The 19,623-nt window shown below is 45.9% G+C and overlaps 3 protein-coding genes across 10 annotated transcripts in view; 2 read left to right on the top strand and 1 right to left on the bottom strand.

Moving 5' to 3' along the window:
* IPP (intracisternal A particle-promoted polypeptide) overlaps positions 1-2,315 on the top strand; it is a 33,069-nt gene extending 30,754 nt beyond the window's left edge. Inside the window, exon 9 of the mRNA XM_004598940.4 lies at positions 1,104-2,315. Coding sequence (XP_004598997.2) covers positions 1,104-1,328 — 225 coding nt within the window. The 3' untranslated portion in view covers positions 1,329-2,315. The remainder of the gene's footprint in view (positions 1-1,103) is intronic.
* Positions 2,316-9,345: 7,030 nt separating this feature from the next.
* TMEM69 (transmembrane protein 69) lies at positions 9,346-18,381 on the bottom strand. Of its 8 annotated transcripts, none has more exons than XM_058680551.1 (4): positions 18,222-18,380; positions 16,029-16,321; positions 14,031-14,168; positions 9,346-10,129 (listed from the first exon to the last, which is right to left on the bottom strand). In XM_058680551.1, the coding sequence occupies exons 3-4, from the start codon at positions 14,070-14,072 to the stop codon at positions 9,425-9,427; spliced, it is 747 nt and encodes a 248-aa protein (XP_058536534.1). In that variant the 5' UTR covers positions 14,073-14,168; positions 16,029-16,321; positions 18,222-18,380; the 3' UTR covers positions 9,346-9,424. The 8 variants fall into 8 exon arrangements, with proteins under 8 accessions (XP_058536534.1, XP_058536516.1, XP_058536555.1 ...); XM_058680533.1 differs by having other exon boundaries at positions 16,029-16,191; XM_058680572.1 differs by lacking the exon at positions 18,222-18,380 and adding an exon at positions 15,202-15,256 and having other exon boundaries at positions 14,031-14,113; positions 16,029-16,265.
* Positions 17,763-19,623, top strand: part of GPBP1L1 (GC-rich promoter binding protein 1 like 1) — a 53,860-nt gene continuing 51,999 nt past the window's right edge. The window contains exon 1 of the mRNA XM_058680527.1: positions 17,763-17,953. The gene's annotated coding sequence lies outside the window, so the exon portion shown is untranslated. The remainder of the gene's footprint in view (positions 17,954-19,623) is intronic.

The raw sequence follows: 19,623 nt of genomic DNA, 5'->3' as shown, positions 1-19,623 counted from the left end.
TTTTAAGGATTTATTTATTTATTTATTTGAAAGTAGAGTGACAGGAGGGGAAAGAGGGGGAGGGAGAGATACTCTCCATCTGCTGGTTAACTCCTCAAATGGCTGCAGTAACCTGGGATGGGCTTGCTGGAAGCCAGGAGCTGGGAACTACATGTTGGCCTCACACATGGGTGACAGGGGTCAAGGTACTTGAACCATCATCCACTGCCTCACCAGACACAAACCCGGGGAGCTGGCTCAGATGTAGAGTAGAAAGGACTCACTGAACTGGTACTCTGATATGGATAGCAGTGCTACAAGCTGCAGCCTAACCCACTATTTTTGAATGATACTTTACTGAGTACAGACCTTTAGATCGACTTTTTTTTTCCTTCAGTACCTTGACGATACTGTTCAGTTTCTTTCTTTTATTTTTTTTAAGATTTATTTCTATATTTACTTTGAAAGTTACAAATAGAATGGGAGAGACAGAAAGATCTTTCATTTGCTGGTTCATTCCCTAAATGGCCATGGTGGCCTGTGCCAGAATGAAGCCAAGAGCTTCACTGAAGTCTCCCAAAAGGTTGGCAGGGACACAGACACTTGAAACGTCTTGCATTATTTTCCAGAGAGCTGGAACCAAGGTGGAACAGTTGGGACTTGAACTAGTGCAATGCCAGCCACAACACTGGCCCTCAGTTGGTCAGTTTATTTTGCATTGTTTCTAATCGGAAGTCAGCAGAAATTTTTATCTTCCATGTTAATGTGCCTTTGTATCATTGGAAGCCTTTTAAGATTAATTCCTTTTCCCAAATTATCAGTAACTTGATTGTGATGTAAATTGCTTGAGTTTTATGTTTAACCTGTTTGCAAAGTCATTGAAATTTCTTAGATGTATGGGAATTCTTCAAAAAGTTTATGGGAAATTGGAGCTGGTAAGATGTCTCAGATGACTAATCCTCCGCTTATAGGTGCCAGCAAGTTCATTTTAAGATGTTCTCTAGACTTCTCTGGGGTTGTAAGTTTTGAATTTAAACACATGAAAAGAACCAGGGTATTTGTTCTCTCAGAGATTTTCTCTACTGTCATTTTATGAGTTAACATTCTTTTTCCTTCTTTACCAGGAGAAGTGGGTTGAAGTTGCTTCAATGAAAGTGCCTAGGGCAGGCATGTGTGTTGTGGCAGTCAATGGCCTTCTCTATGTTTCTGGAGGTCGGGCTTCCAGTCATGATTTCTTGGCCCCAGGCACCTTGGACTCAGTTGAAGTTTATAACCCTCATTCAGATACTTGGACAGAAATTGGTAACATGATCACCAGTCGCTGTGAAGGAGGTGTTGCTGTGCTATGAAACAGAAAGCACAATGGAGCATGATGAACATTCAGCAGATGCAATATTTTGCAAATCAACCATGTTTGGTAATAGGACCTCCTGATTCTATTTGAGTTTTATATGAATTTGGTAGATAAATGACGAAAGAGTGATTTTTTTTTTTTCCTAAAAAGTCAGAGGACCTATGAAATATATCCTACATTAATAAAGAGGTCACACAAACTTGCCAATCCTACAAACAATAGAAATGGCCTTCTGGACTAATAAATTTTCAAGCAGTCTTATTTGTAAAAATTATTTGTTAGAGGCTGTGTGAGAAATATTCCCTTTTACATAACATAAATGATGTAGGAATACAGTTTTCAAACTTCTGATCAATTTTCCATGGTTATGCTACAGAAAATTTAGCCAATGAAACAACTTCTTTTATTTCATGACAGGAGTTTTTACCAGGTACAGACTTTTTATTGCTTGCAGATATACTTGTGCGAGTTGTGAGAAATGTCTAGCTATTTACATAGATGACTGTTTGCTTGTTTGTAACAGCCTGCAAAAAGCTTTTGTTCCCTTATTTTTGTTTTGATTCTGAGAATTCAAGAAAAGAATCAAGAGGAATTTCTTAGCGACTTAATTACAACAGAATATTGTAAAGGGTAATACAGCCCAGCAGGCTGTACTAAGCATTTAGAAATTTGCTTTTGAGATAGTCACCAAAATTATCTGTATGTTTTAGGAAGAGGGCATTTTATTAGATTATCATACTTTGTGAAATTTACTTGAACCTGGGCAAGCTTGAAAACTGGTTTACTACAATGCTATTTTGTGGATTGGAGAAGGCTGTTATAGGAGCATATTGAATATCTCTAATCCAAAAATCTGAAATGTGTAGGCTTTTAAGTGTCAATATGATGCCAGAGTTCAGAGCGCTTCATTTGTTCAACCAGTGAAGTCTATGCAAATACTCCAAAATTTGAAAAATTGCTTCCTAAAACTTCCTTTCCCCCCTAGAAAACCTTTCCATTTCTGTGTGTGACCACTAACTATGAATTATTCATACTGGCCAGTCACAGTATATGAAGGTTTAACTAGCTGACTTAAGAACTGAGTTCTCATTTACTTCAGCATATTGTTGGCGGCATCAGCAATTTAGCTAGAAAATCATTAGATAACATTGATAACTCAGGTAGCAATCATATCCAAAGGATCTGTTTTGGCCCATAGGAAACATTCATAAATTATCATTTACATGTATTAGGAAAAACTTATGTAGCACAGAAAGCAGGAGTACCCTGGATGTTAAAAGGGCCACTGATACGTGCTTGGAATCTGTTAAGATGTCAGATAATGAACCATCAAGAGAATCTGTACACAATTTAAGCTCTCACTTATGTGCCTTTAATATTTCTAGTTACAATCTGTATTTTGCTTCAAAACAGATTTACAAAATATAATTCCATTCTCATTATCATATAGCACTAACCTAAAAAGGCACTGTGAAGAGAGCCGTTTTGCACTGCCATGACAGAAATGTAATGCCAGGACAATCAATGTTTGGGTTAAATAAATCCAGATCTCAATATATCCTATGTAATGACTAATGTTTTTTAAAAGAATGTATTAATAAAATATCTGGATTTTTTTCTTTACCTAGTATTATTGACTTAGTATTAGCAGCATCCCTGAATTACCAAACTGTGGTACGATACTATAAAATATTGTGTGTGTGTGTGGTTTTTTTTTTTTTTACTATATATTTTCCTTTAACTTTAGGAAAGTTTTTTTTTAACATTTAACTCCATTTTCTGAGCAACCATTAGTGTCCTTTCTCGAATATGTGTGACAGTTCAATGTTTCAAAATTATTTAATCAAATGAATTTTCACATTCTGAAAAAAGTATATCCTATGATCTACCTGCAAAATAGCAGTATTTCTTTTTTTTTTTTATTAATTATTTTGCATTATGTTACAGTTTCATAGGCTCTGGGAATCCCCCCCATGCCCCTCCCCCCTGGTGGCTTCCTCCACCTTGATGCAGTATTACAGTTCAAATTCAATCAAGATTCTTTCCTTGCAAACATATACCAAGTATAAAGTCCAGCTATTTATTGTCCAGATGGGTTGAACAGTCTCTTGGGGAGACCATTTCTGGTCCGTTGTTAGAGCTGGCAGAATATCATCCCATTCAACCAAGAGTCCCGACATAACATCAACAGCAATTTGCAACATTATGGAATTGACATGGTTGTGAGTAACCAGCGTGTTACAAAAAAAAAAAAAAAAAAAAGAAAGCAAGTTCTTAACCACAACCCATGATTAGCCCATTGACATTTCAGTTTTAGTTTTATATACAGAACCGACTGCTATATACCTTAAAATGGCTATAAGGTACCATTCAGCTGTCTCGTGTCTATTTCATTTTAGTATTTAGCCATTTGTTGTGTTGAAGTATAATTTTGCTGATCTTGGCAGATTTTAGGGTAACCTAGACTGGCTTGTAACTCTAACAAGACATTTGTCGACAATTAAGGTGCTGAACATTTTTTTGTTTGTTTGTTTTTTGGGGGGGTGTGCAGGGAAATCCCCAACACCATGGTGAGGAGTAACTAATTTTTGAGTCCCACCCAGCGAGGCATGAGCCAATCCATGCCAGCTCTTTCCTGTCAGATTCCAGGCTCTACTTTTTGTTGTTTGAATATTTATTTTAGGTTTTTTTAGTTTGTGTGATTGTTTGCTATGAGGGGTTTTCGAAGCGATCTCGATGGTCATCGCGAGAGAGGGTGGGGGTCCAGAGGTGGAGCCAGGTTCAGACCAGAGAAAGCTCTCCTCCCTGGTCCCGAAGGACGTTTATCGTTCTTCTGTTTCTGCGAACTGCTCAGGGCTTCTGGTTGTCTTTCCGATGACGTTGGCTTCTGCACGGTAGTGTTTGGACTTCTTCCATCCCCTGCGGAAGCTCCGGTTGAGGGTGGGTGACCTCAGAGTACTCGGCCTCCGAGGGCATCCAATTCCCTGTGGTCTCCTAGGCAGTTGGGATATAGTCCTTGTTGCTCGTATTAATAGTTTGTGGTGAAGGTCTGGGAGTCTTCATGGTTGGGATCCAAGCTTCCTCCTTACCACCTGCTCCATCCTGGAGTGCCCCCCTGCTCCACGCACATGACCTCCTGTTAAGAGGTTGTCAGGATCACACCCGATTCCCCCCTCATGCATTGGTATAGTAGTTTTGCTATTGTTTTAGTGCCGCTTTGAGTCTGTTGTCTATGAATTACCAGATTTGATCTTGATAGGCTATATTGTACTTTTTCCTCACTCTTTTTATGGTCCTGAAAGACTTCCCTAAAATAGCAGTATTTCTTATGAAACAGAGAAATTAGCCTAAATATGTACATTGGCCCTATTCTGGAAAATAATGCATTTAATTGAGATTAGGAAAATTAGAAACAAATAAATGAGTTTCCTTAAAAAAAGAGTTAACCTGAAAAAGATTTGGAAAAGTTGGGCTTTCTTTTCTTCCTTATTAGCCTGTAGTGGACTATTTTCTTCTTTTTTTTTTCCTTAAAGATTTATTTATTTATTTATTTATTATTATTTTTTTTTGGAAAGGCAGATATACAGAGAGGAGGAAAGACGGAGAGGAAGATCTTCCGTCTGATGGTTCACTCCCCAAGCAGCCTCAACAGCTGGAACTGAGCCAATCCAAAGCCAGGAGCCTCCTCCAGGTCTCCCATGTGGGTGCAGGGTCCCAAAGCTTTGGGACTAGGGGCTAGCTAGGTCGGCCCAGCTTACAATATCCAAAGGCAAAGGCTAAGACAGATGAGGGTCTATGCCAAGCCAGGTCAGAGCAACCACAGGCATGCACGAGATCTGTGGATGGGTTCAGGCCTAGTTGGGGAGCAAAGAAGATGCCCTGGTCGGGGCGTGATTCCCACTGGAGAGCGAGAGGGCTGCGGTCTGGTCTCGATGTGGCTGCAGGATCCCTTGGCATGGGTGTGGACTGAGTATGGGATACGCTGAACTGGGCTAGACCCTATACCTACTGTTGCTCATGAGAACAAGAGTGGGTGTAGGACTGGCTAGGCTCGGTCTCTGCCCCTGCTGAGTTATGCATGAGCCATGTCTGGGTGTAGGCCAGGCATGGCTGGGCTGCAGCACCCAGTAACAACTGGAATCAGTCAGGAACAACAACTGAGGGCAGGTCAGGAAAGACCACTATTCCTGTGAGACAGGAGGTAAACTAAGTAACACTGGCCCATGGATCCAATGGTGTGCACGAGATCTGGCATTGGGAGACTTTCTGATGGAGGAGCTTGGGGAAATTCTCTGTTGGGACACACACCCTGCAGGTGAATGCAAGAACCAAGGCATGGGAGCAGCCTAGACCAGGCCAAAATACGGTACTCACCAGCATACATTTGGCGCAGGTCAGGGGCAGCCCAGGCTGGGTCAGTTCATATCACCCACTGGTAAATCCAAGCACTAGAATGGAGTGTGGGTCAGATCAGGTTAGGACACAATACCAGCCGGTCCACATTAGGGCCAGGACTGGGGGATGGCAGGGTTGGGCTAAGCTATAGTTCCCACCAGCATGAGCTGAAATTGGGGTTGGGCTGGGCTCAGGCTACAGCACCCACTGGCAAAAGTTGAGGTGAGGCAGGCTGTACCAGATTGGGCTGCAGCACCCAACCAGCACATGTGAAACCTGGGGGAGGGGTGGGGACGGAACCAGTGGGAGGGGAGTCCAGGGACCCTCCTACTGGGCCACTACTCAGTGGGAGCCATGATAGCTAAGATGGGGGCAGATCAAGCCGGGTAAGGCTACAATACCTGGTGGCCTGTAAGTGAGCTGGATCAGGGAAAAGCCAGGCTAGGCTGACTGTATCTTTTGATTTATATATATATATATGTATATGTATATATATATATGTATATATATATGTATATGTATATATGTGTGTGTGTATATATATATATATGCCAGAGTGGATGTGGGTGGGTTGCTGGCATGTGGAACAAACTGTCAGGCGTAGGCATGGCTAGACATATGTGGCACTCTCTGAAACCAGTGTGGACTGGAGAGTGAGGCTGGTTGGGATGAACTGGACTTCAGTGTCCATTGACATGTATGAGAGCCGAATGGTATGTGGGACAGATAGGACCAGTCTACTGTATATACTGGCAAGCAGGCTGACCTGGTGGGGGTTATTGTGGGTCACTCCGACTGTAGCTCCCATTGATTAATGTGAAGCTTGAATATGTGGTGGGCAGGATTGGGCTGGACGCCAACACCCTTTGGTTTGCATAAAACACGGGGCTGGAGACAGAACTGACCCAGCAATTGCAACTACCAGTGTGTATGTAGGCCAATTTGGGTGATGGACTGTGCCAGACGCTGTATTGGTAAACACACACACAAGAATCAGGTCTGGAATGGCCTCAGATGAGGTTTCTTTGTGATTCTCTACCAACTGAACCGCTGGACTCAGAACCCCAACCATGGAGAGAATTCCAAGTTCCCTGGGCTGACTGAGACAGTGGATGTGTCAGAGCTGGGACTCCTCAATGGCTCAGAGGAAGCAGTGGATGGCATATCTAGGTGCCCGTGGATATATACTGGAGCCTCCAGAGGACACCTAATACCATGGCAGAGGACAGAAGACAGAAAAATTGATCAACTACTCCAACCAAGCATTGGCAATGAATATCTGTGCAGATGGAGACTCTAAGTTGGACCATAGCAGCCAGTGGATTCTGGAGAGATTTCATCATGACTAGAATGACAGGATCACTAGCAATTCAGGACTATTGAACTAACGTAACCTCTTGAGAACTTCATGGCATTGAAATTTATATTTTTCTTTGTTTTACATTGTAGCTTTTAATTTAAGGGGGTGTATAGTAACTGTGTAATGGAGATTATCATATCTAGATGTGAGGATACAATGCAGTATGCATCTCTACTTCCAGAACAAAGATGGACTACCAATGAAACTTACTATATCTTGACAATAGGATACTGGACTCTGTCATTGTCCATGCCCACAATGATGGACATATAACTGTTTTTTTTTTAAGATTTATTTATTTTTATTGGAAACACGGATATACAGAGAGGAGGAGACAGAGAGAGGAAGATCTTTCGTCCGATGATTTACTCCCCAAGTGACCACAATGGCTGAAGCTGAGCCAATTCGAAGCCAGGAGCCAGGAGCTCCTCCGGGTCTCCCACGCAGGTGCAGGGTCCCAAAGCTTTGGGCCCTCTTCCACTGCTTTCCCAGGCCACAAACAGGGAGCTGGATGGGAAGTGGAGCTGCCGGGATTAAAACCAGTGGCTATATTAACAGTTATATGTGGGCCCGGCGCGATAGCATAGTGGTTAAAGTTCTCGCCTTGCACACGCCAGGATCCCATATGGGCGCCGGTTCTAATCCCGGCAGCCCTGCTTCCCATCCAGCTCCCTGCCTGTGGCCTGGGAAAGCAGTGGAGGACGGCCCAAAGCCTTGGGACCCTGCACCCGCGTGGGAGGCCTGGAAGAAGTTCCTGGTTCCTGGCTTCAGATCGGTGCAGCACCGGCCATTGTGGTCACTTGGGGAGTGAGTCATCGAATGGAAGATCTTCCTCTCTGTATATCTGACATAGTAATAAAAATAAATAAGTCTTTTAAAAAATATATAGAACTATACTGGGTCTGGCACCGTGGCCTAGCGGCTAAAGTCCTCACCGTGAACACCCCGGGATCCCATATGGGTGCTGGTTCTTTTTTTTTTTTTTTTTAAAGATTTATTCATTTTTATTACAGCCAGATATACACAGAGGAGGAGAGACAGAGAGGAAGATCTTCCGTCCGATGTTTCACTCCCCAAGTGAGCCGCAACGGGCCGATGCGCGCCGATCCGCGCCGGAAACCTGGAACCTCTTCCGGGTCTCCCACGCGGGTGCAGTGTCCCAAAGCCTTGGGCCGTCCTCAACTGCTTTCCCAGGCCACAAGCAGGGAGCTGGATGGGAAGTGGAGTTGCCGGGATTAGAACCGGCGCCCATATGGGATCCCGGGGCTTTCAAGGCGAGGACTTTAGCCGCTAGGCCACGCTGCCGGGCCCTGGGTGCTGGTTCTAATCCCGGCAGCTCCACTTCCCATCCAGCTCCCTGTTTGTGGCCTGGGAAAGCAGTCAAGGACGGCCCAATGCTTTGGGACCCTGCACCCACCTGGGAGACCCGGAAGAGGTTCCTAGGTTCGGATCGGCTTTGAATTGGCATAGCATCGGCTGTTGCGCTCACTTGGGGAGTGAATCATTGGACGGAAGATCTTCCTGTCTCTCCTCCTCTCTGTATATCTGACTTTGTCATAAAAATAAATAAATCTAAAAAAAAAAAAAAATATATATATATATAGAGAGAGAGATAGAGAGAACTATACTATACTTATAGGGGAACTCCATGGAGGGAGGGGATTTGGAGAGGGAGAAGTAAAATATATCCCAAAGCCTATGGAAGTCTATCATAAAATGATAATAATAAAAAAATTGTAGGGTCTGGGGCAGTGGTCTAGTGGCTAAAGTCCTCGCCTTCATGTTTTGGCAGCCCTACTTCCCATCTAGCTCCCTGCTTGTGCCTTGGGGGAGCAGTTGAGGGCAGCCCAAAGCCCTGGGTTCCTGCACCTGCCCGGGAGACCTGGAAGAAGCTCCAGGCTCCTGGTTTCGGATAGGCGCAGCTCCGACCATTGTGGCCATTTAGGGAGTGAATCATGGGACGGAAGATCTTCCTGTGTCCCCTCCTCTCTGTATATCTGACTTTGCAATAAAAAATAAAATACATCTTTAAAAAACAAATTGTAAACACGAGTAAGTCTTAAAAATAAATAAGTGACATAATTCATTGAAAGAATAAATGTAAGCCATGAGATATTTAAAGATCCTGGAAGGGTTTTCGTGTTCTTGTTCAACTAATTAGTATAAAATATTTTCTAGAAATGAAAAATAACCTATGTAGAATACACTAGCACTCGTGGGGTGGAGGGGCAAAGATCCGAATAAAAAGCAAACAAGGTGATGCCAAAATACAACTTTATAAGGCTTATAGACAATACACTAACGTTATCAACAAAGTAGTTTTATATTTCTTCTATTTAACCAGCTCTCTTGGGTCCCTTCTCTGGATAAATATTTTCAACTACTAAAGTTATTAAAAATGATAAAAAAGCCACTAAAGTAGCCAGTAACCTCAGGGCTCTGAACCACTTGGGATAATGTGGCAGGAGAAAGAGTTCAGCGTGTAATGCCATGCCCAAACCTATCATGACAGTGACTATGGCTACATTGAGCCTTTCAAAAGTAAGGAAGGCCAACCAGGAAAACACAACAGGACCCATACTATTAGCTAAATTCAAGAAGTCTGGTTTGGCTGGACTGTCTTGTGGCAGAGCAAAACCCCATCTGACCCCTCCCAAGAAAGATAGGAAACTGGCTCCATAAGCCATCTGTGTTAAAGCTAATATGGGAATATAAGTCTTTGTCATCACCATGACCAGTGGGGGAGCAACAAAGGGGATTAGTCCTGCCAGAGTTATGTATAAGGCTGGTTTGGGGCTGTCAGTCAGGTAAGCGATAGTGCTTGGTGGCCTGGGGGAGAGTACTGCTTGCTTCTCCTTCTTAAAGCTGCAAGGGGATGTATGATAACAGTGTGTCTTGTTAATATACACTGGAAATGATGAGGAGACACACCAAGACCTTGAAAACAAAGAGGAAAAGTTCTGCTGCAGAGATGACTCCAGGGCAAGTTTTTCTATTTTCCTGCTGGTTCCTACTCCCAATGTAAAAGTGTACTTAAGCATCTGTAAAGAAAACAGAAACAAAAGACAAAATAAAATAACCACCAGATATTTTTTTTAAGATTTATTAATTTTTTATTACAAAGCCAGATATACAGAGAGGAGGAGAGACAGAGAGGAAGATCTTCTGTCCAATGATTCACTCCCCAAGTGAGCCCAACGGCCGATGCTGTGCTGATCCAGAGCTGGGAGCCAGGAACTTCCTCTAGGTCTCCCACACGGGTGCAGGGTCCCAAACCATTGAGCCGTCCTCCACTGCTTTCCCAGGCCACAAGCAGGGAGCTGGATGGGAAGTGGAGCTGCCAGGATTAGAACCAGCACCCATATGGGATCCTGGGGCATTCAAGGCGAGGACTTTAGCCGCTAGGCCACGCTGCTGGGCCCCATATTTCTTAATTATTCCAAAAATGATACAGTAGGAACAAAACAAAAATCTGTTAGCACATCAAAGTTCACTTTACTACTTCATGTATTTTTTTTTTAATCTATGTGAAAGGAACAGTGGCAGAGAGCCAAAAATGACAATTAGAACTATTTTTCATGTGCTGGTTCATTCCCCTAATGCCCACAACAGCTAGGGCTGAGCCAGGCTGAAGCTAGGGGCTCCATCTGGCTTTCCCACATGGGTGGCAGAGACTCCAGGTACGTGAACCATTATCTGCTGCCTAGGATACACAGCAACAGGAATGCTGGATTGGAACTTGAGATGGGACTTCAACCCTGGCAAGTAACGTGGAATGTAGGTGTTCTAAGCAGTGGTTTAACCCACTGTACCACAATGCCTGTCTCATAGCACATCAAACTCTATAGACAGGCTCAAATGACTACAGAGTAATATCAAATAGTATTATAGCCAAATAGTATAACCACGTATTATTAAGATGCATTGGTTAGGAATAAAGAATAAGTGTGGGTGTTTGACACACCTGTTAAAGACACCTCTTGAGGCACCTGCATCATATTGGAGTTCCTGTGATACAGTCTTGTATCATGCAATTGCAGCTGACAACCACGTGGGTCTCTGCCACTCAAATGAGACCTGGTAAGTTAGCCTGGCCCAGCATCAGCTGTTGTGGGCATCTGAAGAGTGACCCAAAGATAGATGTCTCTCAGCATTTCAAATAATTTAAAAAATAAGAACTAAAAATAGGGCCCGGCGGCGTGGCCTAACGGCTAAAGTCCTCACCTTGAACGCCCCAGGATCCCATATGGACACCGGTTCTAATCCCGGCAGCCCTGCTTCCCATCCAGCTCCCTGCTTGTGGCCTGGGAAAGCAGTGGAGGAGGGCCCAAAGCCTTGGAACCCTGCACCCGCGTGGGAGACCTGGAAGAGCTTCCAGGTTCCTGATTTGGATCGACACAGCACCGGCCCGTTGCAGCTCACTTGGGGAGTGAATCATCGCATGGAAGATCTTTCTCTCTGTCTCTCCTCCTCTCTGTATATCTGACTTTGCAATCAAAACAAATAAATCTTTAAAAAAATTTTAAAAAAGAACTAAAATTATATTACTAAAAAAAAGAAACAGCTGTAAAACATGCAAAGCAAAATACTGTACTGAATTGAAATCAGCCATACATACACTAATCTTATCCCACAAGATACATACCTGAAAGAGGAGCAGGTAGAGTTAGGTTCTTAACAATATGGCTTTTTTTTTTAAAAAAAAAGATATACTGACTTTGGGGCCCGGCAGCGTGGCCTAACAGCTAAAGTCCTCGCCTTCAAAGCCCCGGGATCCCATATGGGCGCTGGTTCTAATCCCAGCAGCTCCACTTCCCATCCAGCTCCCTGCTTGTGGCCTGGGAAAGCAGTGGAGGACGGCCCAAAGCTTTGGGACCCTGCACCCGCGTGGGAGACCCGGAAGAGGTTCCCGGCTCCGGATCGGCTTCGAATCGGCATAGCATCGGTCCGTTGCGCTCACTTGGGGCGTGAATCATCGGACGGAAGATCTTCCTCTCTGTCTCTCCTCCTCTCTGTATATCCAACTTTGTAATAAAAATAAATAAATCTAAAAAAAGAGGAGTAGAAACAGAAAAATCTTCCATCTGCTGTTTCACTCCCCAAGTGGTCACAATGGCCAGAGCTGAACCAATCCAAAGCCAGGAGCTTCTTTGGTGTATCCCAGGCAGGTGCAGGGTCCCAAGGCTTTGGGCTGTCCTCGATTGCTTTCCCAGGCTACAAGCAGGGAGCTGGAAAGAAGTAGAGCAGCTGGTACACAAATGGGCACCCATATGGGATCTCGGCGTGTTTAAGGCAAGGACTTTAACTGTTAGACTACTGTGCTGGGTCCAACAATATGGCTTTTTTTTTTTTTTAAGATTTATTCATTTTATTACAGCCAGATATACACAGAGGAGAGACAGAGAGGAAGATCTTCCGTCCAATGATTCACTCCCCAAGTGAGCCACAACGGGCTGGTGCTGTGCCGATCCGATGCTGGGAACCTGGAACCTCTTCCGGGTCTCCCACGCGGGTGCAGGGTCCCAATGCATTGGGCTGTCCTCAACTGCTTTCCCAGGCCACAAGCAGGGACCTGGATGGGAAGTGGAGTTGCCGGGATTAGAACCGGCGCCCATATGGGATCCCGGGGCTTTCAAGGCGAGGACTCTAGCCGCTAGGCCACGCCGCCGGGCCCCAACAATATGGCTTTTAAATTGCCTATTTATTTATTAATTGGAAAAGCAACATCCCTGGGACTGTTGTTTTTGTGTTGTGGTATAGCAAATTAAACTGCTTCTCTATGGCTGCTGGTTCCAGTCTTGGCTGTCCACTTGTGATCCAGCTCCCTAATGCACCTGGGAAGCAGAAAGATGATCCAAGTGTTTGTGCCCCAGCCACCTACATGGGAGACCTGCATGTTCCTAGATTCAGCCTGATCCAGCCCTGGCCAATAAGTCGTTCGTTTGGGGGAATGAATGACTGGATAGAAGATGCCTCGCTTTGCCTTTTAAATAAAGTAAAAAAGAAAAAAATCTTAATTAAATAAAGGGAGGATGGCAGGATATTGGCTCAACTGGTTAATCCTCTACCTCCAAGTGCTAGCATCCGATATGGGCGCCAGCTGCTCCACTTCCCATCCAGCTCCCTGCTTGTGGCCTGGAAAAGCACTCGAGAATGGCCCAAAGCCTTGGGACTCTGCACCTGTGTGGAGACCAGAAAGAACCTCCTGGCGGGCCCGGCGGCATGGCCTAGCGGCTAAAGTCCTCGCCTTGAACGCCCGGGGATCCCATATGGGCGCCGGTTCTAATCCTGGCAACTCCACTTCCCATCCAGCTCCCTGCTTGTGGCCTGGGAAAGCAGTCGAGGACGGCCCAATGCTTTGGGACCCTGCACCCGCGTGGGAGACCCGGAAGAGCTTCCAGGTTCCCGGCGCGCATCAGATCGGCGCCCACCACCCGTTGTGGCTCACTTGGGGAGTGAAACATCGGATGGAAGATCTTCCTCTCTTTCCTCCTCTCTGTATATCCGGCTTTCCAATAATAATAAATCTTTAAAAAAAAAAAATTAAAAAGAACCTCCTGGCTCCTGGCTCTGTACTGGCTCAACTCTAGCTGTTATGGCCATTTGGGGAGTGAACTGGAAGAGGGAATATCTTTCTCTGTTTTTCCCTCTCTCTGTAAGTCTACCTTCCAATACAAATAAATAAATCTCCTACTACTTCTATTTTGTTAAAAAATAGACCCTATATCTGTTTTTTGACATTCCCTATTCCCCTTCCCTGAAACATTGCTCTCCGCAACACAACACTTCCCATTGGATTTTTTTTTTTACTTACTTGTGTTTCACCCAACTCTTCCCCTCTGACCTGAATACAGGAAGAAGGCATTTTTGTCCCATGCTACTACCACCCAGTTGGAACAAACAGTGGCAAACAGTGGTCAAGTATTTGCCAAATAAACCCACCTTCGGAGATGCTTGAGAAAGCCTCTGGATGAAGTGAAACATCCTGGGCCCTGGTAAATCTTGTTCAGAAAGACGTCAGGCAGCTGGGATTAATGTATTCTTAGAGCTAAGTGGAGGGGCCGAATCAGAAGCATGCTGCTGTAGAAAGACAATTACCACTTAATTTTTGTTTTTATTCATTAATTCTTGACTCACGAGAATTTCTTCCATGTAACAAAGAACTAGTGATACATTAAAGAAACAAACACTTTCTTCTTCAAACTGTTCTTTTAGCTTTGGCTGACTGATCTCAGAGGAAGAATGGTACAGAGACAGATGATCTAGGTGTTATGAACACTCCATCACTTCCCAGTAGGTGACACTGGGCAGCTACTTCCTTGGAATGCTAGTTCTCTGATCTCTGGCACTGAATGGCATAGCTTCTTTGTGCGCCTTCTTTTCTACCTTAGGGCTTAAGACTTTATACCTCAAAATGACAGTAGAAACCTACACATATAGATGTGAGTTAATGGCTGAGCTATGGGTTTTCTATGCATTCTTTTTTTTTTCTTTTTGTCTTTTGTCTGTTTTTTAATTTTTTGTCTTTTATTAGACATTTATTCTTAATGCTCATAATAGCCTCATCCATGACATCCTGGGAGACATCACAACCTGTCACAGTGCAGATTTCAGCATCAAAAAACTGGGGTTGGAATCAGCACTCCACTACTTACTAACTACACGACTTTGAACCTGTTAGTAAATCCTCAATAACAACTACTTCACAGGACTGCAAAAATTTAAATGTGAAGACATGGGGGACAAAACACATAGGTTAAGTTACTGCTCACAGCATCAGTACATCCCATACAAACAACTTTTCAAATCCAGGTCCCTTCTAATGCACCTGGTACAGCAGCAGCAAAAGGCCAGAGGCTGGGACCCTTGACACCCACAAGGGATGCAGCTGGAATTACTGCTCTTGGCTTTGGTCCGGCCCAGCCCTGACTCCGTTTGGGGATGAGAGATCTGTCTCTCCCACTATCATGCTGTCATTCAAACAAACCAATCCAACTAGCTATTAGTCCTGTTAAGACCCTGTCTGAGTATATCCAGATGCACATGGAGGATATGCAGTACACTGCAGACTGCAGAGGACACCTGGTATCATAACAGAGGAGGCACTAAATACCTGGGCAAACGGCGACTCTAAAGTGGACTGTGTGAGCCAGTGGATTCTGGAGAGACTGCAATGTGAGAGGCGTGGCGAGATCGGCAGCAACTCAGAACTGTTGAGTTATCAAAATCACCTGAGCAGGAGCCTCGGCGCATGCTCCATGTCAGGGACCCCAGGGATAGTTGGGAGGTTGGATGTGGCTTCTCCCCTTCTCTCTCCCCTACCCCCCAGATACAGTAATGAAAAAAGAGAAAGCAAAAACAGTGGTCTCACCCACTTTACCCTAATCAAATATGTAAAAAGTATCAAAAATAAAATAAACATTTAAAAAGAAGCCTGTCTAACGTGACAGACTAGGTATCTATATCTGACAGTTCCATTATTAACCATGAGAAGCTAACTGTCGAAACACACCTATAGTGTTCATTTAAAAAAATAAATTCATTGAAAGAATTTCTTGATCACAGACCTGACCATCCGATTCCATACACACTGCAGCACCTAGGGAGTGAGTTCAGCTGATTTCTGTTTGTATGACACTAACACACTTGCCTTTTGCTTAAAATCATCATCCCATTCAAAATCTCACTCCGCTTCTTTGAACAGTTCGTAATTTGCAACAATGAGTATTAAAGGAGGAAAATAACAGCCTCAAGCTTAGAGGTGGCAGTTGATGCCTTAGGGTTAAATCCTCCCTCCCCTCCCAGCTTAGGTGAAAAACGCTCCAATTGCCATTCCCCCGGTGGGGAGGCAAACCGCAAGCCTTATAAGGACAGCCGCGGAAAGGAGACTCGGCTGAGACGCAAGGATCCTCAGGAAAACAATGCCCAACGGTGTCGCACCTGCTACTCACTGCCCAGCCGCACTGGTGGCCCTGACACTCGCCAGCTTCTCGGGTAGACGCCACAGCCCGAGACTTGAGAAAGGCACTTCCGGCCGGTGCAGGTTAGACCACTGTCCCTACTTCCCGGAGAGCAAAAATAGGAGTCCGGGTGGAGATGTGACCTGCAAACACACGGGTTCCTAGGTCCTGCTCTCCGTCCGGGTGACACTGGTTAATTCTCGTTGAAGACGGCAGTGGGGCAGTTGATCGCCATGGCTGCTCCCTTCCAGGGTCCCCACTGGGAGCATCTGCCTGCAGCGTGGGGGAAGGTAGAATGCAAGTACTGGAACACTCTCAGAGTGACTGAAGGAGCAAGATGGAAAACTGGGGGACTCCAGATGGCCAAGTCGTGTGTCCTCTCTGGAATCCTTGTAAACCAACAGTTTGTGAATTCGACAGGGTATTGGGGTCCTCAGCTATTAACGACAAAGAGTAAAATCCCGTTTCAATTACCATCTTCTTGGCTGGACCCTTAAGCCTTTACCGAAAAAAAGAGCCCGAGGGGTGGGATCCTGTTTCGTGATGAGCCCATGGCGAGGAGATGGAGTGTGGAGAGTGGACTCCCTGTCACCCTCGGCTGTCTGTGACCCTTTCCTCAGACACGGCACCCTGTGATCAGGGTGATCTAAGGACAGAGCCGAAGGCAAATGCCAGCTCTCCGGGGACCCCGCCGTTGCCCCCCATTTCTCCTCAGTCTAGGTAGTCTGGCGTCGGAGCTGACAGCCATCCCACAGGCTTGGCTTTCTGTGCAGCCGGGAAGCCACAGCAAAATCTTCCCACAGTAAGCACTGCTGTCGACCGCGGCGTTCACTGATAGCTTTTAGTACTTATGTGAAAGACCAAATGACAAGGATAAAACGACCATGTTTTGGCTCACTCCTAGTCTTCTCCCCTCCCCCCGGAAGCTAGGAACTGTGGCTCTCTGGCAGGAAAGCTCAAGAAGCCCGCGGAATCGTTGTGATTTGAACACTTCCCCCCCGCACCCCCACCAGGTTTTTTCACTTTTATTTCCTTCTCCATCCCGGGAGTGCCACCCCTTCCCGTTCTGTGAGAAACGGCTTCGGGGCTCAGGGCCAAGGCTCAGTCGGGGCCAAAACCCCGCCCCTACACCGGGAACTACAACTCCCAGCGTGTAGCGCGCCAGGTCCGGCCGTGCAGACCTGCGGCGCCAGACGCGCGGGGCCCGCTGGGGGCTGGAGTCTCCGCGACACACGCGCACACGTGAAAAGGAAGGTGGAGAAAAGCCTCGGTAAACACGAGCGCCTCCGAAACCGGTTGGCTGGCGCTGCTAGAGGGAGTTTGGGAACGCAGGCCGTGCCCGAGGCGGTGTGTGTGGGCCAAGAGGGGGCAGGGTACGCCTCTACACACACACACACCCAGCTCAGTCACACGCACTCTGGCACTGGGCTGCAGAATTAAGAGGGAGCGTATATGTGTGCTAAACTCGGCCGTTTCCGCGTCTGTGAAAGGCTGAGCCCCGTGGAGGGTCTCAGCACGCCTCGCCTCGGCCCGCGCTAGGAGGAGCTGGGGGCGGGGTGGCCGGACGTTGGCAGCTTGAGGCCCGGACCGTCTTCCGCAGGGTGCCCGTCGCAGGCCCGTGCGCATGCGCGTGCGCTCCTGCGGGTGAGCGTGCGAGGCGGGGCCGGCTGGGGGAGGGGGCCCGGGCTGGTCGTCGCTCCTCCTCCTCCTCCTCCTCCTCCTCTCCTCCTCCTCTCCTCCTCCAACACCCGCTCTGCCCCTTCCTGAGCCTTGTGGGCCGGGCAGCCATTTTGGGAAGAGCTTTGTTATGGTTGTGGGCTAGTCACCTCTGCCAGGTCAAGGAAGCTGGGGCCCCGGTCCCCAGACGTCGCGTCTTGTCCCCCGGTGTCGCCCCGCTGCTGCCCGGTGAGTGGAAGTTCCGGACAATCCGGCAGTAAAGGGGTTGGGGGGCTTGAAAGTCGTCCCGGCTCTGGGCTCCGCCCGGTACCAGACCAACCGCCCAGTGTTGGAAACTAGTTGAGGGAAGCTCTCACACAGGTGGTTGGGGTGCAGGGCCGGCAGGGCGAGGGCGAGCGGAGCCCCCGGGCTGTGCGAGTGGGCCGGGCAGCGGCCGCCGGCACGGGGCTGCGCGCGAGCTCGCCCCTCCGTCAACTTTGCGAGTCGGAACGCTCACCTGCGGCTCTCTGGCTCCTCTCCAGGCGGTCGGTTCTGGTGCTGCTTCAGAGGGTTGCTTTGCAGCTTTCTTTTTTTCTGGCCTTATTCTGAAACCCAAGTCAGAGCTTTTGTTTTCCAAAGACAAACCTTAGGAGGAAAAAGTGTAAGTCAGAAGTAGCAGGGAAGGGAAACACACACACACACACACACACACACACACACACACACACACACATTAACCCTTCGTCGCCCCGGTTCTCTGCTGTAGCGAAGTGTTTACGTTTAGGTGAAGACTTTGCACTATCTGCCCGTGTCCTCTCCCCAACCCCGAGCCCCTTAAAAAGCAGCTGGTAGATCTGGACGAGTTTTTCTTCCTACTTTAAATCTGATTCTTCCTCCAGAGCCCGTGAAATTAAAAAAAAAAAAAAATGACGCTAAAATGGCTGTTATACACCTTGGGAAAATAGGCCCTACAGTGTGATAATTTAAATCACATTAACATGCCTGTAAAAGTTTTGGCTGTTTTCAGTGATGGGTGTAGGTTGACTGAATCTTCTGGTTGTTTTGTTTGCAAGGAGTGTTGTTTATCTTGAAGACTTCTTTCACAAGGCGAAAACAACAAATAAACTCATAGTTTGCCCACTCTTAAAGTTTATGTAAAAATGGATGCTTTTTTTGTCTTTTCGCTTATAGTTCTGAAAATGTGCGAATAAGTCAGTTTTATCTGCCAACTTTGTGCTCTGAAGTTGGCTGGTAGCAATTTTTTGGAAATAACATAGATATTTTTATTCTCTACCCGGAAAACAAGGAATTAATAGTGTTTCATGTTTTCGTTCTGGAACACAAATCAGGGCTAGGCGTAAGTCCTTTCACTCGCAAACTGGAGATCCTGGTAACTTCGAATAGATTTAAGCTATACTTGGATGAGTTCATTATCTCTTCTAATGCTTGAAATAGGGGTGCTGTTAAGCTGGGAGAGTGGGACATTCTTCAGGTGTGGAGTGCCTGCTTGTATTGTTTTTACGAAAGGGCTTTCTTTCTGCTTTTATTTCTATCTTAGTATCTGTCTTTCTGCTTTTATTTGTAAGCCATCAAAGCCAGAAGTTTAACTAAAAAAGGAAGAGGTATAGGTTACGAACCAAGAATACTAGTTTAGTTTTTGAAAAGGTGATTTAGTTGTGGATTAGTCTTAAGCTGTTGCCTTTCCTGAGGAATCACTTTCAATTTACCTTCCTGCATTTTTTTCCAACTAATTATTTTTGTCAGTTCCTCTAGGAATTTTTTTTTTGCTTACATTATGTATATGAATACATGTTTTTACAAGAAAAGCATTTAAAATTCTTCATAGAAATTATGTGGTAGTTGCTTTGTGTTTGGACATTTGTCACTGGCTGTACATGAGCGTGGTCGGAGATGTGCAC

The sequence above is a fragment of the Ochotona princeps genome, chromosome 2, assembly GCF_030435755.1.
Source record: "Ochotona princeps isolate mOchPri1 chromosome 2, mOchPri1.hap1, whole genome shotgun sequence".
In the NCBI taxonomy this organism is placed as follows: Eukaryota; Metazoa; Chordata; class Mammalia; order Lagomorpha; family Ochotonidae; genus Ochotona; species Ochotona princeps.
The sequence above is the reverse complement of the archived record's forward strand: the minus strand, read 5'-3'. Positions and strand labels throughout refer to the sequence as shown.